This window comes from Monodon monoceros, unplaced genomic scaffold (assembly GCF_005190385.1).
Source record: "Monodon monoceros isolate NGI ecotype Baffin Bay Population unplaced genomic scaffold, NGI_Narwhal_1 Super_Scaffold_19, whole genome shotgun sequence".
NCBI classification, from domain to species: Eukaryota; Metazoa; Chordata; class Mammalia; order Artiodactyla; family Monodontidae; genus Monodon; species Monodon monoceros.
In genome coordinates this window covers 30,968,564-30,994,122 of record NW_021703775.1, presented here as the reverse complement: position 1 = coordinate 30,994,122, position 25,559 = coordinate 30,968,564, and the positions used below count along the sequence as shown (strand labels likewise).

Below are 25,559 nucleotides of genomic sequence, written 5' to 3'. Positions count from 1 at the left end.
TATACTAGATGTGTGGAAGGAAAACCTTGAAAAACAAATTACCTTGTGGTTCTCAAGATTTTGGAGCTGACAGACAGGTGTTTCTTCTCTGCAGTGGTTTAAACTCCACCTGAGGGCTGCTGTTTCAAACAACAGCAATTCCAGTGAGTTGGTTGGTTTGTTTTGTTTGTAGTGTGTGAGAGAGCAGACTTAGTAAACTCAGGGAGTTTATTGTAAATTCATATCTATCTGAAGTGATTAGTAATAATCAGGATGATTTTTGAACTCTCTTAACTAGCCATGTCTTTTGGAGACAAGTTTCACGAACCTTCATGGCCACAACCTTTAGGTTTATAATTCCAATGTGTAAAGCATTCTTTGTGGTAAAACAATTTGACCGTGGGAATGCCTTCGTGTCTTTACAGTGGCAGGAAAACCCTTACAGAGAACACTTGTAGACAACAGAGCACAGTGAAATTTCATTTTCTTGTTCCCTTTGCTTTAGTGTAAGTCATCAGGGAACCCAAGGTCTTTATTTAACTAAGTTGTCATCAGGGAACCCAAGGTCTTTATTTAACTAAGTTGTAATTCTGTTTCCTGATCACCATTTAAAAGGTTTTACAGCAGGATGAATCTCCAGGGAGTTTTCCTAGGTGAAAACAAACAATTCCAAAGGTCACATATTGTATGATTTAATTTACATACTGTTATTGAAATGACAAAATTATAAAGATGGGGACCAAGTTAGTGGTTCCCAGGGCTTAACGAAGAGGTGAGGGGAGCAGGAGGGAATTGGGTATGCCTGTAAAACAACGAGGGATTTGTTTTGTGTCTTGACTGTGTCAATATCAATATCTGGTTGTGATACTGTACTGTAGTTTTGCAAGATGTTACTGCTGGGGGAAACAGTAAACAGTACAAGAGATCTTTCTGTAATGTATCTTTTAACCATGAATCTACAGCTATCTTAAGTAAAAAAATTAGTTAAAAAAAAGATTTTACAGCATCTCAAACAACAGAATACCATTAGGCCCAATTATTTGCTTTATTGTTTTTCTTGAATTAAATCCGATTTTGCTCTTAAATGAAAACTGCTCTTTCTGATTTCAAAGTTTCCTTATTCTGTTTTGATAGCAGGGATTATAGGACCCATTCCTTTATGATCTATTTTCCTCCAAGGAAGTAGGACAGCACCTGGTATCTAGTGCGATTTCCTAAAGGCAGATGTGATTGAAGCTACTGCTCTAATTAAAAAGAGAAAGGGCCCCCAGGTGGGGATGGAGTTAGTCCTGGGCTCTAGTGCAGACTCTTCACCAGGCATCAGTTCACCACTTCTAAGACTGTTGTAAGTGTCCCACAAAGTTTATACAAAGTAAGCACTCCCAGGCCTGGCAACTCTGCACTGTTCCTACTTGTTGCCAGACTTCACCTGCTGCGGCTGTCTGGTCTGACAAGGTTTGTCACTAGGGACGTGCCAAGCACTCCTAGCTTTGCCCTGCCCTCAGTTATTAAGCCTAGTACAATTCCTGACGTATGGTAGGCCTTCAACACATGATCTCTTCCTTTTCTGCATCTCAGCCTCACTCTTCCAACCCTCATAAAGAGCCTACTTGCAACTTAGGTGTAAAAAGGAGAGCGTAGAGTTTTAAAGTGAATATAAATATAGTAACGAGGCAGTGCTACCAACTGCTAAAGCTTAAGGAGCAACATTCATGGTGGATTGTGTTAGCATTTTTTCTATTTTATTGACTAATTAGTAAATTCAGAAAATAGCTAATGAATATATACTATAGTTAGATGGGAGGAATGAAGGAGAAATAAGTCCTTGCTCTCAGGAAACTTATAGTTAGTAGGTATGAGAGACATAGAAGCAAGTAACTAGAAAGGGGAGCTAGGCAGGCACCTCCAGTGAGTGAAGTGGGAGAGAGTAAGAAAAATAACACAGGGACACACTGATAGATGACAGCGGTGTCGTAAATGACAACTGCCTCAGTGTTGAGGCCACAAGGAGAGAACTGTGTAATGCAGTTTCTGCTACTCACCCCCATTCCTACCTAGTAAGTGTCATATCATTTTTCTCAAAAGTAGTAAGAAATCTAGATTTTTAGATATAACCTCTGATTTTTAAAAGGTCACATTAAAAGTTTTGTTTCAATACCTTGAGCCAAACAGAAGGATGTAACGTGATACAGAGAGGTGTAAGAATGAACCCACAATTAAGATGAGGGCTCAGAGAAGGCTTCGTGAACTCACTGACATATTGAGCTGACTTTAAAGTGTTAGAACAGTTAGAATTTTGATAGGTCTAGAGTAGATAGGAAGGGAAGGGCCCTTAAGGCTAAATGAATGATTTAAGCTCTAAGGTTGGAAAGGGTAAGGCACATTGGATAATTGGATAAGCGTTGAGTAGACTTGTGGGATGATCACATTACATCAGTGATTCTGTTTAACTTTTACAGACATTTCTTTTACAACATGTACTAGTCTTCTTTCTTTTTTAAAAATAGGCTTTTTATTTTTCTTAAAAATAAAACCTCCCCTATCAACATCCCCGACCACAGTGGTATATTTGATGAACCTGTATTGGCATGTCATTATCACCCAAAGCCCACAGTTTACACTAGGGTTCACTTTTGGTGTACATTCTATAGGTTTTGACAACTGTGTAATGACATGTATCCACCATTGTAGTGTTACAGAGTACTGCCCTAAAAATCTCAATGTTCTGTCTGTTCATCTTCCCTCTCCCCTGCAAGCCCTAGCAACTACTGAACTTTTTAACCATCTGCATAGTTTTACCTTTTCCAGAGTATCGTATAGTTGGAATCATACAGTATGTATATGTAGACTTTTTTTCAGATTGGCTTCTTTTCATTCAGTAGTATGTATTTAAGGTTCTTCCATGTCTTCTCCTGTTTTTTTAGTGATGAGTAATATTTCACAGTCTGGATGTTCCACAGTTTATCCATGTGTCTACTGAAGGATATCTAGGTTACTTGCACATTTTGGCAGTTATGAATAAAGCTGTTATAAACATCCATGTGCAGGATTTTGTTTGAACATAAGTTTTCAGTTCTTTTGGGTAAATAATAAGGAGTACAATGGCTGGATAGTATGGCGAGAGTGTGTTCAGTGTTGTAAGAAACTGCCAACTGTCTTCCAAAGTGACTGTACCATTTTTCATTCCCACTGTCAGTGGATGAGAGTTCCTGTTCTTCCACATCCTTGTCGGCATTTGGTGTTGTCAGTGTTTTAGATTTTGGCCATTCTAATAGGTGTGTAGTAAATTGCTTTTCATACGTATTTTCCAGTTTAATTCTTTAAATTGTCATCTGCCGGGTACCACTCAATGTGAATACGAGAAACCAGATTTGAAAACCACTTTTAGACACACTAAGTGGAATGCTTGGCACAGAATAGGTCTTTAAGAAATGTCTGCTGACCTGAACTAAATGTATTTAGTAAGCTTCATTTACCAAAGTCCCAAGTGGGGATTTAGACCCAGTTTTATCTTACTAAGCTGTGCTTATATTTTTACTCACTATGTTGCCTCTGTCATAATATATTAAAGTTGAGGATGATGTTCTCACATTCGTATAGCATTCACTGTGCAAGCAGAATTGCAAGCCAAACGGATTGAGTGAGTTGAAATTTCAGTGGCAGTGAGTCAGCACAATTTCATCATATTGGCTAACAATTCGGCAACCTTGAAGTAGGAGCTCAGAAAGTATTGGATTTTACTTTTAAAAGTCTAAATGATCCATATTTCATTAGTATTGTGGATTACATGGGTGTTTGTGAGGTAGTCTGATAACCTACCTCTTATTTACATCATTATTCACGTGAGAAAGTATATTCACAAGTTTCAAAGACCACATCCAGTATATTAATAACCTTATAAAGAGAGATCATGCATAAGTTGGAGCCTGCCTAGAGAGCCTCTGGTCAAAATCAAGTCCATTTCCTCAAACTTGTCTCTTCTTAGTATCAGAAATTGCACTTTGATACATTCCACGTGGGATGATATTAAACAGCTTGTGTCAGCTAGCTTTTGCTCTGTTCAGAAATAAGGTCTACTTATCACCTAATATCATGGCAGCCTTAGTGTTGATGTCTGACCTCTGGAGTGTGGGCTGGACCCAATACTGGGGATCACTCTAGGTAAGAAAAGTTTATGGTTTGTCAACTGGTTTACAGTAACCAGTCTCTCTTCAATTCAGGTCTTAATTTTATTTTTATCTTTTTTATTTTTTTATTTTTTTAAACATCTTTATTAGAGTATAATTGCTTTACAATGGTGTGTCAGTTTCTGCTTTATAACAGAGTGAATCAGTTATACATATACATATGTCCCCATATCTCTTATCTCTTGCATCTCCCTCTCTCCCACCCTCCCTATCCCACCCCTTTAGGTGGTCACAAAGCACCGAGCTGATCTCCCTGTGCTATGCGGCTGCTTCCCACTAGCTATTTTACATTTGGTAGTGTATATACGTCCATGCCACTCTCTCACTTCGTCCCAGCTTACCCTTCCCCCTCCCCATGTCTTTAAGTCCACTCTCTACATCTGCATCTTTATTCCTGTCCTGCCCCTAGGTTCTTCAGAACCATTTTTTTTTAGATTCCATATATATGTGTTAGCGTATGGTATTTGTTTTTCTCTTTCTGACTTACTTCACTCTGTATGACAGACTCTAGGTCCATCCACCTCACTACAAATAACTCAATTTCGTTTCTTTTAATGGCTGAGTAATATTCCATTGTATATATGTGCCACGTCTTCTTTATCCATTCATCTGTTGATGGACACTTAGGTTGCTTCCATGTCCTGGCTATTGTAAATAGAGCTGCAGTGAACATTGTGGTACGTGACTCTTTTTGAATTATGGTTTTCTCAGGGTATATGCCCAGTAGTGGGATTGCTGGGTCGTATGGTAGTTCTATTTTTAGTTTTTTAAGGAACCTCCATACTGTTCTCCATAGTGGCTGTATCAATTTACATTCCCACCAACAGTGCAAGAGGGTTCCCTTTTCTCCACACCCTCTCCAGCATTTATTTTTTGTAGATTTTTTGATGATGGCCATTCTGACCGGTGTGAGATGATATCTCATTGTAGTTTTGATTTGCATTTCTCTAATGATTAATGATGTTGAGCATCCTTTCATGTGTTTGTTGGCAATCTGTATATCTTCTTTGAAGAAATGTCTGTTTAGGTCTTCTGCCCATTTTTGGATTGGGTTGTTTGTTTTTTTGATATTGAGCTGCGTGAGTTGCTTGTATGTTTTGGAGATTAATCCTTTGTCAGTTGCTTCATTTGCAAATATTTTCTCCCATTCTGAGGGTTGTCTTTTCATCTTGTTTATGGTTTCCTTTGCTGTGCAAAAGCTTTTAAGTTTCATTAGGTCCCATTTGTTTATTTTTGTTTTTATTTCCATTTCTCTAGGAGGTGGGTCCAAAAGGATCTTGCTGTGAATTTCAGGTCTTAATTTTAGATTTTGCTTACTTGCCCCACAAAATAAGTTTGGGGAAAGAATTTTATGGAAATTATGCCTAAAATAGATCCCATGCTTCTTTAGGTTTAGGCATTTTCTCATAATACAGGCTTAAATCCCATAGCAGATGATTTTCTGTTTTTCTCTACTATGAAAGTTTGAATTTGTCTGTTGTTGATAGAGCAAACCAGATAATCTTATGTGATAGCACTGTAAATTATAAAGTATTGTACAAGAAAATTGTTATTATCTTAGCCTGTGGTTTGTTATGTAGCTTATTCTGAAAAAAACAAATTTTTCCTCCTCTCTGTTTTTCCATTTATAGGAACCAGGCTAAATGGGAACACTGAATTCATGAGATATATTATTCCTGTCTGATATTCAGAAATTTCTCTAGGAAGACATTGTCAGAAAAATTAACTGATGTTGGTTTTTTAGTAAATATTATATATGGACAGAAATGAAATGAAAGGTCCAGTAGCTTTTCTACTTTTACTTTATTCAGGTTTGTTTTTTACTTTTAGGATTTTGGACATAATAAACAAATAGGTCAGAGACCTTGGTTCAAAATATCTAAACATTTCTGCTGATAGTGTAAGAAAATCTTCATTTTGTCTGACTTCAGTAAATGCCAAAAATAAATATTTGGCAAACAAATCACAAACAGTTCTTTTATGTTTTCATGTCTTTTCTTCTACCACAAACTCCATGTCTTAAAAATGGAGAAAACTTGTACATGTGTCATAATACATGAAATATCCAATTGAAAACCAGAAAATCAAAGATAAGGGATCCACATTGTATTAATACAAAAGTCATATAAAAACAGAGATCCCGGGCTTCCCTGGTGGTGCAGTGGTTGAGAGTCTGCCTGCCGATGCAGGGGACACGGGTTCGTGCCACGGTCCGGGAAGATCCCACGTGCCGTGGAGCGGCTGGGCCTGTGAGCCATGGCCGCTGGGCCTGCGTGTCCGGAGCCTGTGCTCCGCAACGGGAGAGGCCACAGCAGTGAGAGGACCGCGTACCGCAAAAAAAAAAAACAAAAACAGAGATCCCTGTCCCCATTCAAGACACAGTCTGAAGAATTCAAGTAAAAAGGGTTTTTTCTGTAGTGTCTGAAGAAAAATTACTGTCAGTTTAGCTGTTGCTAACAAGAGATAGGAGTGATTTCAGTGTAATTCTTCAGTCTGTGTATTCTTCAGAATTTCTTTTCTAAGCTCCTGCTGTATGCTGTGCAGTTCTTTTAATATTAAATGTTCTTGTATTTGAATGCTTAATTTAGTTAGCTTTTCTGTTTTCTAATACTCCTTCTCTCACTGGCTGAGCATAAACGAATTTGCTATTAGTGTCCAGTATCAATAATAACAGTTGTTAGAGTAGTGTGTGTTAATCGTAATTGCTTCGGCTGCAAGTAACAGAAATGTGACAAACGGCAGCTTAATCAAATTAATTTTTCTTTTGTAACAGAATCTTGGGCAGCCGGTGCAGGGCTGGTGCAGCTGCTCAAGGAACAGACTTTTCTGTGCTTCTCCTTGGTCATCCTTTGCGTATGGCTTTCGCATCTGTACTCATAAGATGGATGCTGTACCTTGAGGTGTTACACATAAGCTGGAAGAAAAAGAGAAAGGCAGAGGGAAAAAGGTGCAGGCCAGTTGAGCCTGTTCCTTTTTATCAGGAAGACACTAATCTTCCCAGAAGCGCCACTATATTTTGAAATGTAGTCTTATTGTTTTGTTAGGTATGGTGAGGCCAACGGACCAGGAGATGATTATTGTTGAAAAACTAATTACTCATAGTTCCGGAGAGAAGTAAGGACACACCATGCCACACAGGGCCACACAAGGTTGGTGGAAGGCAGAGAGAGCTAGGGGAACTGCAGGAAAGCCTTTATTGTGGTTCTCTTTGGAGTGAATGGGCAAGGCAGTGTAAACAGAGGATGATCTAGTTTGAATAATCTTATGGGGCTCTGGGCTTTAGGGGCCACCCCTAGTTGTCTGATGCCTAGTCCTAGGGTGGTTAGGGCAGTGTAAGAACTAGGTAAAGCCATCATTGGGGGTGTGGCTTTGGATGGGCTTGTTTGCATATGAAAGGTGCACTTGCGGGTGAGTCATTTACTGTTTCTTAGAATCAGTAACCCTGGGAGGGGTAGCCTTTCCCTAGTCAGCAAAGTCTTAGCTATCAAGGCATCAGATACAGAAACTATAAAACATGGTTAATACACACTCTTCCTTATGTGCTTGGCTAGAATTGTGTCTCGGCCATCCATAGCTATGAGGAATTCTGGCATTTGGATGTTTTTAACTGGGTACATTGTTACCCTAAACAAAATTGAAGTAATAGTAGTATGAAAGAAGAAATGAATAGATATTGATTAAGCAACTAGTAGCATCTGGTACACAGTGTCATGTGTGAAGAATTAGCATCTGAAAAGTATAGGTGTAGTTTAAATCATGACTTACAAATTCACGTGCCTGCAGAGGCCAGGTATGCAATAAAGAGTGAAGCCGGCTGAGTGGAAGATTATAGGGAGTGCTGGGCAGTCTGGGGAGGTGGAGGGTACATACACTCTTCAAAGTAAAAATTAAAAAAGATACTGTCTGAGTGATTTGTGGTGTGTTGGCTACCAGTTTGTGGTGCTTAGCCTAAATCAAAGGAATATTTTAAAACAGCATATAGAAATGTAGAAAATAGAGCATGTAGAAAATAGAGGGTTATTAATTTCACTGGAACAGGTGTAAATTAAATCACACTTCAGTTATGTTATTTAGCAGTCGTGTACACTACATTTTCCATTACCTGATGATAACCCTTTTAGTACCAACCAAAAATGTACCAACATTTTTGAAATTTTAACTATTTTTGCCTCAACTTTTCATTTCGAAAGATTGCAGACCTGCAGAAAAGTTGAAAGACTAGTACAACTAACACCTATGTATCCTTAACTTAGGTTAGTTAATGGTTAACATTTTGTCCCATTTACTTTTTCTTTATCTCTCATATGTATAAATATATATATATATATATATATATATATACACTTTTTTTTCCTCTTTCTCCTGAACTCATTTGAAAGTACATTGCATGGCACTTCATCCCCAAATATGCCAACATGTATCACCTAAAAACAAGGACATTTCTATATACGTTATATATGTAAGTTATATAAATTATACTCGAGAAATTTGTAATGGTGCAGTAGATTTTAATATTCCATATTCAGTTTTACCCAACTTTCAAATAATGCCCTTTTCAGCATTAAAAAAATTTAGGATCCAATCAAATATATATTATCTTCTTTAATCTAGAGCTGTCTTTCATGGCATTAATGCTTTTAGCAGTCCAGGCCAGTTGTTTCATAGAATGCCCAGAATTTTGATTTGTCTGATTGTTTCCACATAATTAGATTCAGGTTAAACACTTTGGGCAAGAACATTCCATCGGTGACATGAACTTAGAGCAGCATGTCAGGAGGCCCAGGTCTCTCTCTCTTTGTCCTGTTGTTGGTGGTTATAAATGTGATCACTTGCGGAAGGTGGTGTCTATCAGACTTCTCCAGAGACGATGCTATTCTTTTTGTGAGTAATCTGAGTGATGCTTTGAGACTTCAGGAGTATTCTGCTTCCCATCAAGCTTTCACCTGAAAATTAACATCCATTGTTACTTTACTGAGTCAATTAATGTTAGTAGTTACAAAATTGTGATTTCCTCATTCCATCATTTCTTCTATGTTAGCTGTCATTCTTTTATAAAGAAAGGCTTTTTCTCCCAGCCCTGACCCCAGCCCCTCTCTTGAGTTCAGTATGAACTCATGGATTATTTTGTATTGAGTGTGTTATATTCCATTATTGTTATTATTCATATTGATGTCCAAACTATTTTCAATTTTGCTGGATCTCTGAACTCTTGGATGTGGGATGCATTTTCAGCCTTTCCCACTCAAGGGGTGACTTTTTTGTGGTTCTCGCTCCCGTCTTCTCTCTTCCTCCGAATTGCCACTTAAATTCTGTTCCAGCATCGATCCTGAAGCTTCATCCGCATTTGGCATTTCTTTCCCCTCTTACATGTAAATTAAAGTTAGTGGTAGCCTGTCTCCTAGTTGTGCTTTAGATGTGGAAAATAGGTGGTTTTATTTGCTGTATTTGTTGATCTCTGATTTTTTGGAGGATGTGTGGTGTGATTAGAAGTTAGGTGGCTACAATTATTTGGTAGGACACTGGAATTCCTCTATTTTAACTACTTCTATGGTTTTCTAAGATGCGAAATGTTTGACTTTCAAATGAAGTTTTTGTTTAAACCTGATGACTCTTGGTAATCAGTAAGTTAACTCAGATAAGCCTTTAGTACCTTGAGAAGGATGTTATGCCATTCGTCCTACTCCCAGGAGTCTCTAGCCAGTGTACTCCTTTGAGTCTTTATGTTTCTTTGTTTTTCTACAGCCTTTTTCTTTCCACTTGCAGGCCAACATCATTGTTAATGCACTGACTACTAAACCCTATGCACTTTATTATCTGCTGTGAATAGACAGCTGGGAATTCAGATAACTCACCTCATTAGACTTGGGTGTGATCTTAGAATAAACAGGACCACATGAAAGCCTGAAGGCCTCTTGGAGCTTTATTTAGGGCTTGATTTTTCTTAGAATGTCTGTTTGCTTAATAAATAGCCATTCTTCCTTATTTCCAGTTTTTTAGTATGTTTTAGTTTACAGTCAAGCTGATGTTAAATCATCTAAAAATGATATTTTACCTAATGATAATGAGGGAAGCAGTACAGTACCAAGAACAAAGATGTCTTTAGAATCACAAATCCTGGTCCTGCTGCTTATTGGCTGTGTAACTTTAAGTAGTTCCTTAACTTCTCTGCACTTCCATTTCTCACCTGAAAAACAAAGATAGTAGTATCTTCCACAGGTTTTGTGAAGATGAAAAAAGATATATGTGATAAATATAGAACAGTGCCTTGGTCTTGATAAATAATTGCCATTACAGTTAGTATGTTAATAAGAATGTATGAATATTTACTCTGCACGAGGAGCAGTGATTGCTGTTACATAAAGCAGGTCATCAGATCTTTAGGATCTGTTTGTGACCTTACCCACTTCTCACCATCCGCATCCTGAAATTCAAATAAGCTTTAATGATAATTTGTTAAATCTCTAAACTTTCCATTGAAAAAGCATAAATTATTATTTTGTAACTTACTCATTATTTAGAGGTGTGGTTTAAAAGGGACAGGTATAGCTAAATGCCTGAATGATGTTAATTTCAAAGACTCTAAAACACTTTTGTGAGTACTATAGAAATGCACAGCTTGTGATGAAATTACATTGTTGTAGAAACATGTGTCCACTAGAGGTCACATTATACTTTTATATTATAGCTTCCTGCAAAAATATGGTTTGAAAAAGAAAGAAACCCAAGCTGAACTATTACAGGAACCATGCTTATATGTCATGGTTTTATATTGGACAGTTTCTTACTCTGTTGGTTAGAAAATCAATTTGTATTATTGAAGTTAACAATGAGATATTACTCTCCAAGTTATAAATAGAAACTTCTTACTCCTCACCACACAATAATTTGCAGTTCTTGAAACTACTTCTGAATGATTACAGGTAGGCGTAGATTAATATATGACTGTTTTTCTCAGGTATTTATTTTTGTTAATAAGTATGGATTTGGAGTCCTACCTGCTTGAAGAGTGACCTACACAAGCAACTTAAATTCTCTGGACTTTCAGCTTCCAAATATGTAAAATGTGAATAATAGCTATGACAGTATTAGGGTGAAGCTCAATATTTAAGTGAAAGTTCTATGCAAATGATAAAGTTTGTGCAAATGGTAAAGTGGATTATTAGATAACTGCTGTTTTGGGCCCACTAAGGCACATTATGGGAAGAATATAGGAACCTCCAAATTTCTGTCCTCTCTTTTCTGATTGAATAGGCTACTAGTTTATATTTAATTTTCTGAAATAGCCATTGTGGCTAATAGTGGATATATTTTAAATAGGCTACCTTTAAGATATTTTATTTTAGAAAATGTTCTAAAAATCAACTGTAGCTGTGTGGAATATTCACTATGTGGAATTTATTCCACTGCGATGCTTGATGTTACTGTTTTTATATAGTCAAAGCCTTAAGTGTGGAATTAGTCGTTGGCTAAAAAAATGAGTACTGATTCCTGGAAGTTTCATATTTTTGCAAGTTTTTGTAGAACCAGTGGTTTTACTTGAATTTAGGCTTTGCTACAGTCTGCTTTTACTGATAATTTTGGTCCTGATGTGGATAAGGTCAGAGATGAAGTGATAGATACTAAGGTAATGAAGAGGTAGGCCGGATAATTATGGTGCTAAGTAAAATTGGTGATTAAAATGTTTTCATTACATAAAGTCACAAATTACAAAGGTAATCTTAACTGTTCTGTTAATAGCCATGCAGGGAAGACTTGATTGGCAATTTCAACATTGAAAGTGCAAGCAATTTTTTTTTTTAATTGTGGAGAGGGGAGATAGAAAGTGCAGAAGTGAAGGTTGCAATTTATTTTATTATTATCATTATTTAAATATTTATTTATTTGGTTGCACTAGGTCTTAGTTGCGGCAGGTGGGCTCCTTAGTTGTGGCATGTGAACTCTTAGTTGCGGCATGTATATGGGATCTAGTTCCCTGACCAGGGATCGAACCCAGGCCCCCTGCATTGGGAGCGTGGAGTCTTATCCACTGCGCCACCAGGGAAGTCCTCAATTTTTAAACTTTGGTGTGCAGAAGTGATTGTGAGAGTAAGTAGAACAGTGTTGGCTCAAAACAGGAAGCAAATATATAATTAAAATTTTTTTCTTCACTGTAAATACTTGGTTTTCACTGCTCCCTCTCCTACCTTCCTGTTCTCTTAACTACTGCTAATGGCCCTGAGCTCAAATGCAGGTCTGCCTGACCTGGGTCTGCTTGACACCAAAGCTTGTAGTCTTACCTTTTACATTTACCAGACTGCTGCTTTTTGAGACCTTCTGTCATTATAACATAATTTATCTTATCTGTATTTGGAATGCTTCCTGATAAGTACATATTATATAGATTTTTTTCTCATTTTATGAATTTTATTGATAAGAATCCCTACTAAATGTCTGTCTTGAATGGAAACCATCATGAAAGGTTTTGGGATCTCTTAGTTTCCAGCCTTGAGTCTCTGCTTCACTGTTTATTTTTCTGTGATTAAGGTCCCTTAATCTCTGAGTTGTTTCGTTATTTGTTCAGTGAGGACAGTCATTTCAATATACAGTTGTTGAATAAATAATAGATTTCATATCTAGCCTACTCATTTCAGAAACGTTGCTGTGGGGTTTGTTGTTGTTATTGTTTTTTAGACAGGTGGCTCTGTTTGAAATTTTAATTTTTTTTCTCCTGTAGATAACAGATAAGAGAGTGTCCAGAAGACATGCCATTCTTGAAGTGGTGGGTGGTCAGCTTCGAATCAAACCGGTAAATATGTTATTGATGATTTATTTTAACATTTTCTCTCTCACGTGTTTCCAGCTCCTGATTGGAGGGGCTTATTTTTAAGGTTATGGAAATAGGGAATTAATGTCGGAATATTTTTTTCTTATTGCCAGAAGATAATTGGGAGATAAAGATCTAAACTGTTTAAGCTACTTTTTTTTCCCATGGGGCAGTGCTACATTTATGTAGTTAGAATCTTAATGAAAGGTGACTACCAGTTCATGTGTACATTATGATTTTGTTCATGAGTAGGTATTACAAATAAGATTCTATAAGAAAGTCCATAACTGTAATGGTTGGCTTTTGGGGGATGGGTTAGCAACCAAAGTCACTTAAGTGTTATAGACTTGTTTCAATAGATTTCTGTACCTAGAGTATTTTCCAAATTGGCTTAATAGAGATGCTTAATTGGAGTCATGTCTATACTTGGATGAAAAGTATTCAGGTGTATTTTGAACTTCTGTGACTATTTAAAAGAGTATCGATAATATAAAATAAATATACTTAAAGGTGATTTTATTAATGGAAAATTCTTTCTTCAGGTTAAACTTTATCCCTTATGAAGTGGGTCAGATTTCTGTATGGGTGTTTAACAATGTTCAAACAAAGAAGACACCTTTTAGAAAACATTCTTTACCTTGCTTGGTCTTTAATTAGATTGTGTTGATATAAGTCAACAAGTGTCTTTTGAGCACCAAACTGTGGTAGATACAAAGTTAGAAGTTAGAGCAAAAATTCCACATTAGATTATAGACTTTTAAAACTAAAATTTGGGATGGTAACATTTTATTTAAATTATACCTTTGTTTATATTTATCTTTTAAATATTGTTTAGTATAATTTTATGAACTTTTAGTAAGTGACCTTATATACATGGGAAAAAGGTAAGTGTTTTTACCCTTTTCTTGGTACTATTATTTTTGACAACTTAGAATGTCTAATTCTACATAGTCAGCAAGTTGTTAAATGAGAATTAGAACTCAGGTTCTTTGAACCCTCTGCAGTATTTTTTTTTTTTTATCACATTTTCCAAGTCAGGATTCTTTTGCCATGTTCTCTTCTTTAAAAGAAATTCTTGAAGTTAAAACTAATTGTTTCAACTTATCTTCACAAGATGTTTTAGTGCCTTCAGTTGAGTAGAACTTTAGAACTGAAAGCAATCTTAGATTCAGGCTTTTGTATGTGGGAATTTGATTTGGGCCAGAGCTGGCATTGCATATAAATGGAGAAGAGAACTTTTTATCAGTAAATGGTACTGGGACAGTTTGTTGTTTGTTTGGGCAAAAAAATTTAAAAAATAATTAGACCCCTACCTCAAACCATACACAAAAATCAATTCCAGATAGATTAATGTGAAAGTCAAAACTGTAAAACTGTTAGAAGATAACGTAGGATAAAACCTCTATGACCTTAGAGTAGGGAAAGGTTTTAAAATAAGATATAAAAAGCAGAAACTGTAAAGGAAAGATTGAAAAAAAGCCAATTACATTAAAATTAAGAACCTTTGCTGATCAAAAGACACTATAATGAAAATGAAAAATACAACAGGGAGAAGATACTTAAAACACACATAATTAACAAAGGAATGATATCCAGAATTTATAGCAAATGCTTTCAGTCAATGAGAAGAAGATAATCCAATAGAAAAATGGGCTGAAGATTTGAGTGGCACATTGCAGAAATGGAAACCTGACTGGCTAGTAAACATGAAAAGCAGGTGCTCAGCCTTCTTATTAGATGGAGAAATAAATGAAACCACAATGAGATACGATTCCACACCCAACAGATTGGCAAAAATGAAGAGCCTAACAATTTCAAGTGTTGGGGGAGCAGTAGAACAAGTGGAATAGTTATGAGCTGTGGCTGGGAGCTTAGATGGTGCAGCCACTTTGGAAAATAGCTTGACGCTATTTCCTGAAGATGAAGGCTTGTATTCCCTGCAAGCAGACCTCACGCACACACAGGTACCAATAGATATGTACAAGAGCCTGAAGAGCAAAATTGTTTATATGATAGCAAAACACTAGAAGCAACATAAATTTCCATCAACAGTAAAATCAATAAATATATTGTGATATATTAATTTAATGAAATGTAGTACAACAGTGAAGATACATTACTGTGAAAGCTGAAAAAGCATATATTAAAATCAGGAACATAATACTGAATGATGAAAGCAAGCATTGGAAAAATATTTACAGTGTGGCTTCATTTATGTAAGATTAAAAATCCTACAAAGTAAGCAATATATTCAGGGTCATAAACATAGGTGGTGAAACCATAAAGAAAATCAAGGAAGTGATAAACACAAAAATCAGGATAATTACATCTGAGGAAACTGAGAAGAGAGTGGTTAGGTAAAGACTCATTGGTAACATCAAAGGTAATGGTAATATTCTTAAACTGGGTCCACACATAATATCTTACATGTATTATGTCTCTAAAAAATTATTATGGAATATTTATAACATGAAAAAAGGGTAAAGAATAGTACAGTATATTGCAGTTATTTCTGTAATGCCAAACTACCAAACATTGGAAGACATTAAAAATGTTTTTTTAAGGAAATGTGCAGTTCTAGTACTAGAATTTGATTGCTCTTTTAGAAAAGTATTTAATTGGGTTTTGAATTTTATTCCAAGAATTACGAAATTCACTTTATATTAGTTGAGGGAAAGCTGCTTCTTGGACTTAGTGATATACGTATGGGTTCTTTGCTTTATGTAATGCTTGATTTCTTGTTTATATTAATATAGTTTCAATAAAATACCTATCCCCTTGAAATAGATTTATTTATTTAATCAGCATCTTATTGTAGCTGCACCTTCAAGATGCAATTTAGAGAAGTTTAGAGGAATTCTAACACTGACTTTGTTAATGGAAGTTTAAGATTAGAAATAATGAGTATGAGATGGACAGATAACTTCCAGTTTATTCATTTTATCATAATGTGTGCTAAATATCACTTATTCTCTGTTCTAGTCAATCACAAATTATTTGATCTGCTAAAGCAAATTATATATACAACTGTAATAAAGTGTTGAGAGAGAAGTTTTAGTTTAAAAAACTTTGTAAAATTATATAAATAAATATAGCAGATATTTTGTTTTGATGATCCCTTCTGTATGCTGTATACTCCACTTTATGTTTAAGTAATTAAATGTTTTTTTGCTTTCCCTCAAATTAGAAATCTAAGTAAATAAAAAAGTAGCTTGGACAATGATAGATGAATGCAATTGGGGAGTAACTAATTTGGACTTTTAAATTGGATGAATTTGTCTTTTTTTCCTGCTCTAATATTTCCCTTTAGAAAAGCCTCTAGCTCTTAGCAGTTCTTGGAAATAGTGCATGAGGAGATAATATTAGCTCATGGGGAGATGATGTTAGCTTTTTTGTGTGTCGTTTAAATTTGATGTACAGTCTGGTATCAGCAGGGAGAAAATGCATTCTGAAGGCAAAATGATGATGTTCTTTGTAAATGACTGTATCACCAGTGGTTAGTTATGTCATCAGGGTGAATTTATAGCTGTCAATGCTTTTTTTCTTTTTTTTTTGCGGTACGCGGGCCTCTCACTGTTGTGGCCTCTCCCGTTGCGGAGCACAGGCTCCGTACCTGCAGGCTCAGCGGCCGTGGCTCACGGGCCCATCTGCTCTGCGGCATGTGGGATCTTCCCGGACCGGGGCACGAACCCATGTCCCCTGCATCGGCAGGCAGACTCTCAACCACTGCGCCACCAGGGAAGCCCTGTCAGTGCTTTTATTTCATTTTAATAAAAACTTACTTTTTGGTTCTTGGATGATTGAGAGAGTAGTTCTAAACTGTGTATAAATTGCAAAAGATATGTATTTTTTGCCATTTGGTATTGATTCTCAAAATATGCAGCTTTGGGTGATTGTATCTTTTCTATTGCACAATGAAATTTCTGAGTTGTGATTGTTTTACTTCCCATGAAATTATGGGTGCACTTGTAAAATAACTATAAAATACTAAAATAGCTTTTCCACAACTCATTTTGTTTTTTAAAAAAATGCTTTCCAAATTAAAAAAACACAAAATAAGAGGGAGCGCTTTTTTCGGTATACATCAATCTTTGTTTAATATTTAATGATAATTCCAATCGAAAGCTATAGAAAATTGATTTGTATTTTAGTTCTAGTCCTTCAGGGATAATGCATCCTTTGCACCATTTCTTTTTTTTTTTTTAACGTCTTTATTGGAGTATAATTGCTTTACAATGGTGTGTTAATTTCTGCTATATAACAAACTGAATCAGTTATACATATACATATGTCCTCATATCTCTTCCCTCTTGCATCTCCCTCCCTCCCACCCTCCCTATCCCACCCCTCTAGGTGGTCACAAAGCAACGAGCTGATCTCCCTGTGCTATGTGGCTGCTTCCCACTAGCTATCTATTTTACGTTTGGTAGTGTATATATGTCCATGCCACACTCTCACTTTGTCCTAGCTTACCCTTCCCCCTCCCTGTATCCTCAAGTCCATTCTCTAGTAGGTCTGCATCTTTATTCCCGTCTTGCCCCTAGGTTCTTCTGACCACTTTTTTTCTTTTTTTTTTTGATTCCTTATATATGCGTTAGCGTACGGTATTTGTTTTTCTCTTTCTGACTTACTTCACTCTGTATGACAGATTCTAGATCCATCCACCTCACTACAGATAACTCAGTTTCGTTCCTTTTTATGGCTAAGTAATATTCCATTGTATATATGTGCCACATCTTCTTTATCCATTCATCTGTTGATGGACACTTAAGTTGCTTCCATGTCCTGGCTATTGTAAATAGAGCTGCAGTGAACATTGTGGTACATGACTCTTTTTGAATAGAGGCAGAAAATGTTGTGTCTGTCTTCTCCTTTTTTATAAATATTGATAAATTTTTGTCATTTTATAACTTTTAAGAAACAACCTTTTGGACTTCTTGTATGTGTGGCTTTTTAGTTGGAGTGTATATTGTTTGATATAGATTTTTTAAAAAAGCTTACTCAATGAGTAATAGTTATTTAGATGTGAGTTTTAGGAGCGAACATCAGATTTCTTGGTATGTCATTTTTGCTCTTAGTTCTGGGATCTCCTGTATGAACATTTTTAGGAAAAGAAAAAGATGATCACGGAGCACACAGATTGGTCCACTTTCTTTGTGGATGATTTGCTAAATGCCTAATATTTAACCACCTATCATTTAAATATTAAGTGCTTTCAGCTGAGGAAAAAATGCTCAAACTGACTGTTTTCTTGACTTTGGGTTTGTGATGTGTTTTTAAGGAAATGTAATCATTTTTCTTTCTTAAGTATTTTACCTTTTCTTCTCTTACAATTTTATGCCTTTGTATTTAACATCTTAGCTTTTATAAACTTAGGAGTATATCATTATTTAATATTGTTTAGAGATTCGTTTGAATCTTTAAAATACTCATGAATAAGAACATGGTCTTCTCTTAGCTTATAAGAAGGAAACCTCATTTAGAGAATATTCAGGGTTCAGGCAGAAGATATGTATATTCCTGTTTTGACTTTTGTCCTTCCTGCTACCCACCATTCCTCATGGGTGACCATGGCATATACCCGAGGAAGGGGAGGCTTCACTTTAAAGGCTGAGGAGTAACAGGGAACATTTCCAAGACCAACAACGTGCAAAAACACTCAAAAGCTCTAGCCATATGCCAGAGAGCCACATTGAGAGATAAATTAGGGGTGGCTGATAACATAATGAAAGGTTTCTAAACATTACATTTCAGTTATAACTTAAAAAAAAATCAATTCACAGCTCTTTTTAGGAATATGATGTTGCATAAATTACACTGCATCTCCATTGTTATGCCATCTTGTTTATAAAATTTTATATTAATATAGTTTATAAAATGACTGACCAATGAAATAATTGCCTACCAAATTTATATAGCCTCTGTTTTTAACTTCTACTTCTACCCTTTCTCTCCAAATTTTATTTTACTGCTTTCTTTTAACACAAACTTAAAGGAAATAGAAATGTTTCCAATTGCAGAAACACCTAGGAAGGACTTAACCAGATCCTCATGAATTTTAATTGCCAGAACTAGATAGACTATATTCATTGCAGCTTTCAGAATTGTCTTTTTTTTTCTTCTTCTTTAATTTGAGCATGTAGGTAACAGTGCTTATTTTCCTGGCAGCTTTTGCTTTAACATTCCCTATTCTGTATTAGTCTCACCGGCCTGCCCCAGGCCTTGGTTAAATGTACTGTTTAGATGGTTTAGCGTCTAAAATGTAGTTATTTTCTTTCCTAATTTAGCTAAGTAGTTTTTGGTTCCTTTCCCCAAATTCCATGATTCTGTGGTTAATTTAAAAGTATATTATCATATGCTCTTGGATTAGAAGAATCAGTATTGTGAAAATGACTATACTACGCAAAGCAATCTACAGATTCAATGCAATCCCTATCAAGTTACCAATGGCATTTTTTATGGAACTAGAACAAAAAATCTTAAAATTTGTATGGAGACCCAAAAGACCCTGAATAGCCAAAGCGGTCTTGAGGGAAAAAAACGGAGCTGGAGGAATCAGACTCCCTGAGTTCAGACTATACTATAAAACTACAGTAATCAAGACAATATGGTACTGGCACAAAAACAGAAACATAGATCAATGGAACAAGATAGAAAGCCCAGAGATAAACCCATGCACCTATGGTCAACTAATCTATGACAAAGGAGGCAAGGACATACAATGGAGAAAAGACAGTCTCTTCAGTAAGTGGTGCTGGGAAAACTGGACAGCTACATGTAAAAGAATGAAATTAGAACACTCCCTAACACCATACACAAAAATAAACTCAAAATGGATTAGAGACCTAAATGTAAGACCAGACACTATAAAACTCTTAGAGGAAAACATAGGAAGAACACTCTTTGACATAAATCACAGCAAGATCTTTTTTGATCCACCTCCTAGAGTAATGGAAATAAAAACAAAAATAAACAAATGGGACCTAATGAAACTTAAAGCTTTTGCACAGCAAAGGAAATCATAAACAAGACGAAAAGACAACCCTCCGAATGGGAGAAAATATTTGCAAATGAATCAATGGGCAAAGGATTAACCTCCAAAATATATAAACAGCTCATGGAGCTCAATATTAAAAAAACAAACAACCCAATCCAAAAATGGGCAGAAGACTTAAATAGACATTTCTCCAAAGAAGACATACAGATGGCCAAGAAGCACATGAAAAACTGCTCAACATCACTAATTATTAGAGAAATGCAAACCAAAACTACAATGAGGTATCACCTCACACCAGTTAGAAAGGGCATCATCAGAAAATCTACGAACAACAAATGCTGGAGAGGATGTGGAGAAAAGGGAACCCTCTTGCACTGTTGGTGGGAATGTAAATTGATACAGCCACTATGGAGAACAGTATGGAGGTTCCTTAAAAAACTAAAAATAGAATTACCATACGACCCAGCAGTCCCACTACTGGGCATATACCCAGAGAAAACCATAACTCAAAAAGATACATGTAGGGCTTCCTTGGTGGCGCAGTGGTTGAGAGTCCGTCTGCCGATGCAGGGGACACGGGTTCGTGCCCTGGTCTGGGATGATCCCACGTGCCGTGGAGCGGCTGGGCCCGTGAGCCATGGCCACTAAGCCTGCACGTCCGGAGCCTGTGCTCCGCAATGGGAGAGGCCACAACAATGAGAGGCCTGTGTACCACAAAAAAAAAAAAAAAAGACACATGCACCCCAATGTTCATTGCAGCACTATTTACAATAGCCAGGTCGTGGAAGCAACCTAACTGCCCATCAACAGATGAATGGATAATGAAGATGTGGTACATATATACAATGGCATATTACTCAGCCATAAAAAGGAACAAATTGGGTCATTTGTTGAGATGTGGATGGATCTAGAGACTGTCATACAGAGTGAAGTAAGTCAGAAAGAGAAAAACAAATATCGTATATTAACGCACATATGTGGAACCTAGAAAAATGGTACAGATGAACTGGTGTGCAGGACAGAAATTGAGACACAGATGTAGAGAACAAACGTACGGACACCAAGAGGGGAAAGCAGCGGGTGGTGGGGGTGGTGGTGTGATGAATTGGGTGATTGGGATTGACATGTATATACTGATGCTCATAAAATGGATGACTAATAAGAACCTTCTGTATAAAATATATATATATATTATTCAAGTCATCAAATGAAAATAAATAAATAAGTAAATAATTTTTTAAAAAAAGTATATTATGGTATTTGATCAGAAGAAGTCATGTGAAGTGACAACTAAAGTTACTTTTGTGATTTTCTTGGGATTTTGAAAGCCAGTAAGCTCACGTGCCGAGCTGCTTGCTTCCAGGAGCTTTTTAGCAGATGAAAGTGGATTCTGTTTGAAATTTAGTTTACCTAATTGTACCGATTATAATTTTAAAAAATCATTTAATATGACATCTTATAGAGAATGCAGTCAAACAGTTTTAGGGGTGACTCTATTTAAGTGATTCAACAGGTAGCATTTTTATTAAGTACATTAGACTTCAAGCCTCACTTCTTATAGTGCACTATTTGGAACCGTTCCTGAGATTATTCACTAATGATTGACAGTTGAAATATCATTGATTCTTCCTGCTGCTAGAGGCTTCTGTAGTCATTTTAATCATAGACTGTTAGAACTGTGTTAGGTAGTTATCTGCACCCATGGACCTTGGAGTCTAGTGGTGATTTATCAGATGACTATCTTTGAACTGATAGGGACTGGTTCCAATAGTTCAAGCAGAAAGGTGGGGTGGGATAAGACATTACTGAGGCTGTAGTAAACAAAAGAGCATTTTTGAGTAGGTCTCAATGATTGGATCAAAGATTGTATGTATAGGGTGAAGATTTTGGTGTATGAAGGTGAGAGATGAGGTTGCAAACCACTGTAGATTTATGAAGAGCCTTCACTGCTATGCTTTGCTTATATTGGAGAAGCATCAGAGGCCTTATGTAGGGAAATGTAAAAAAATAACTTAGGAAGCAGTGAGGTAAAGGAAATCAGGGAGACTTGATATGATGTTAGCATAAGCAAGAAATGCAAGCAGTGGGTAAGAGTTTGAACTAGGGCAGTGACTGCAAATGCTAAAGAGAGATGGACTCGGGATACTTCAGAGGTAAATGATCTGGGGCTTGACATTTGAATGGAATGAAAGAATGTTGTAGATGTTCAGTAAAAGTTTGTGGATATTTTGGTATGTTTTAATATATAATCGAAACTAAATCAGAATATCCTGTATTTACGCTTGAAATACCCTATTCTTTTTCCATAGAAATAGGCATTTTAAGAAATAAAAACAAATGAAAAATAAATTATAATGCAAAGTAATCTACCTAACTTAACATTATTTGCTTCATGTTTTATAACAATATTCTAGACTTGTTTATATCTTACTTAGTTTATATTCCATAAATGATTAAGATTTTTAAAAAATGAAAGTAACTATATTTAATAAAAATTTTAACCAAGTTTCCCAATGAAAAGAAAGTTTTTGAGGGGTAAAAAGAAAAAAAAAATACTGATGCATTTCTAGAATTTCAAAATACATTAAAAAGAGGACTATTATAAGCTTCCTTAATTTTTCCATAATGAATATTTTTTACAGTAGGAACAGAAGTTTTTACCTACTGAATTTATACTCATTTCTAGTCTGTTCAAACTCAGGGTGAATAAAACATATCTTAACGCCTATAGATATATTAAATGGTTGGGATCAGAAAAAGTTTTGATGTGTGAAAATTTAGTTGTATCTCAAGATACTTTAATGAAGTATAAATAGAAAAACTGAGAATGTTTGTCATATGTCCAATCTCAGGGTGACATTTACCTTGCTTTAAATGGAGAGATGGTTGATGTCTCTAGAAAAAAGTCATTTATACTGATGAAGTAGACAGATGAATGGGTGGTAGGGGGAGTTGCTCTATGTAAAATTCTTTTAAAAAACTGAAGATCTGCATTAATGTGGATTGCTTTGGTATATGCTAAAGCTTATTAAAAGACCCAGTGGTTTAGATGACAAGAAGGCTATTCTGGAGATGGCTAAATTCAGCTTGATTTTAGTTAGAATTTTTAAGATGCCTTTCAATAGGTGTTAATTATGGAGGCAACTCTCATTATCTTTGCTAACATGAGGTAATCAGTGGAAACATAATTCAAAATAGGGGTTATTGTAATAGCTTTGACATTGAGATATATTTACCTCTTGCAATTTGAATATGGATGATAATCTTCAGAGGGGAATTTCATTTAAACAAAATAAGAAGTTTCCTCTGTGAGGAGTAAAGAAAAAAGGTATGTTGTTTGCTTGAGAAATTTGATCAAGAATTTCCTTCCCATAGTTTCTCATTTTTTAATCATAGTAAGAAATTATTAGGGGAAAATAAGCAGAAGAGAATTTTCAAGAGATTAGTGAATTTTGGATATCAAAATTGGGGGACTCAGTTTACATACTGATAATTATTTTTCATGTTTCTCTTTCCAATGTCCAGTCATCTCTCAAACAAAATAGAAGTATCTTTTAACCAGTTAATTGATAACTTTGCTTTTTTCTTTGATTCCTAGAGCAATGGGAGGTATGTTACAACTATTTTTTTTATGTTTAGATAATAATTATGATACTTAGAAGTGCCAGATTTATTAAACTTTTAAGTGTAAGTTTATACTTAGAATTGTTTTGACACAAATTTTGAATCAGTTCATATTTAGTTGTAGTTTTGTCATGATTTTGAGTTACTACATCACTGTATTCTTTTTCTTTAATTTGTTAGATACATACAAATCCATGCTTTTATCAGTCTTCTGAGAAGAGCCAGCTCTTACCATTGAAGACAAATCTATGGCACTGGTTGAATCCTGGAGATAGTTTCTCTTTATTAGTTGACAAATACATTTTTCGTGTTTTGTCTACACATTCTGAAATGGAAGTGGAACGTACTTTAAGGTAAGATTGCCTGATGAAATGCAATTAAGTAATGGTATTTGTAATCTAATTCCTCAGTCATCCACAAAAGCTTCAGTAGAAACCACTCTAGAATTCAACTATATTGGCGATAGGTCTTACATGGTGAGCGTGTGTGTGTGTGTGTGTGTGTGTGTGTGTGTGTGTTTCTAGAAAACATTAGATTTTGGAAATTTATGCCTCAATAGTGATTGCTTCCATATGTTGTATCTTTTACCATTGTGTTTAGAATATATTTCGCATCTAACAATAACCAGGATAGTTAATTTGAAACTGACTACGTTTTCTTAATCTTTTTTTTTAGTTTTTAAAATTTTCTTAAGGTATTAACCTCTGTTTTAGATTATGCTTGTATAACTCTTATTTCTTATAAAAATAACAGAAAATATAGAATAGGGAAACGGATGAAATGAGGTTACAATAAATAGCTGATGTAAAATTGAAATTAATGCGCTAGTTTCGTTGAGGCAGTCATTAGCAGATTATTCGCCTTTGTTTTAGCTTTTAAATTATAGAATACTTAAACTGGACCTATAGAAGTAGATGGACAAAATTATATAGAGTGTGTTCTTTGATGGCACTGGTATTAAATTTAAAAATCAATAAAAATGCAATATCTAGGAAAATCTTCAAGTGTTTTGAAATTAAACAGCACATACCTAGGTAACCTCTGGATCCAAGAGAAATCACAAGGGCAATGAGAAAACATTTTGAACAGAATAATACTGAAAACATAACAAAAACATTTGTGAAATATATCTAAAGTAGTCCTTTGAGGGAAATTTATATTAAATGCCTATATTAGAAGAGAAGAAAGAGGTAAAACTGATGCCCTTTGCTTCTATTTTAAGAAGATAGACAAACAGGAGTAAATTAATCCCAAAATAGACAGAAAAAAGGAAACAATAAGAATAATAGGACTAGAAACCAACGAAATAGAACATAGACAAATAACAAAGAAGATCAACAAAGCCTAAAGTTAGTTTTCTGAAAAGACTAATAAAATTGATAAAATTGACAAGGCTTACCAAGAAAAAGAAGCTGGAAAACACAAATTATCAATATCAGGAATGGAAGAGGCAATATCACTACTGATCCTGCAGACCTTAAAAGAATAATGAAGAAATAATTATGTAAAACTTTATGCCAGTAAAACTGATAGCCTAAATGAATGGATGCATTCCTTGAAAAACACAATTTACCAAAACTGATACAGGAAGAAATAGAAAATCTGATGAATCCTATGTCCATTAAAGAAATTGAGTTCCCGATTTAAGAATTTCCTGCAAGGAACTTCACTAGTGATTTCTCTTAAACTTACAAGGTACAAATAATACCAGTATTATACTTTGTTCTCCAAAGTAGAAGAGAGTACACTTCCCCACTCATTTTATGAAGCTTCCATAATCCTGATACCAAAATCAGACAAGAACATTACAAGAAAAGTAAATACAAACCCACATTCCTTATAACAAAATATTTAGAAGTCAAACCCAGCAATGTGTGAAATGGATTTTAATACACTATGACCAAGTGAAATTTGTCTGAGAAATGCAAGGTGAATTTATCATATATATAAAAAAAAAACCAATCAGTGA

General features: G+C 35.4%; 1 protein-coding gene across 2 annotated transcripts in view; it reads left to right on the top strand.

The window, feature by feature from the left end:
• The window catches only part of APLF (aprataxin and PNKP like factor), an 86,491-nt gene that overhangs the window by 2,188 nt on the left and 58,744 nt on the right, over positions 1-25,559 (top strand). For both annotated transcript variants that reach the window (XM_029232252.1, XM_029232251.1), the window contains exons 2-3: positions 12,880-12,951; positions 23,771-23,943. In XM_029232252.1, the coding sequence (XP_029088085.1) occupies positions 12,880-12,951; positions 23,771-23,943 (245 nt within the window). The remainder of the gene's footprint in view (positions 1-12,879; positions 12,952-23,770; positions 23,944-25,559) is intronic.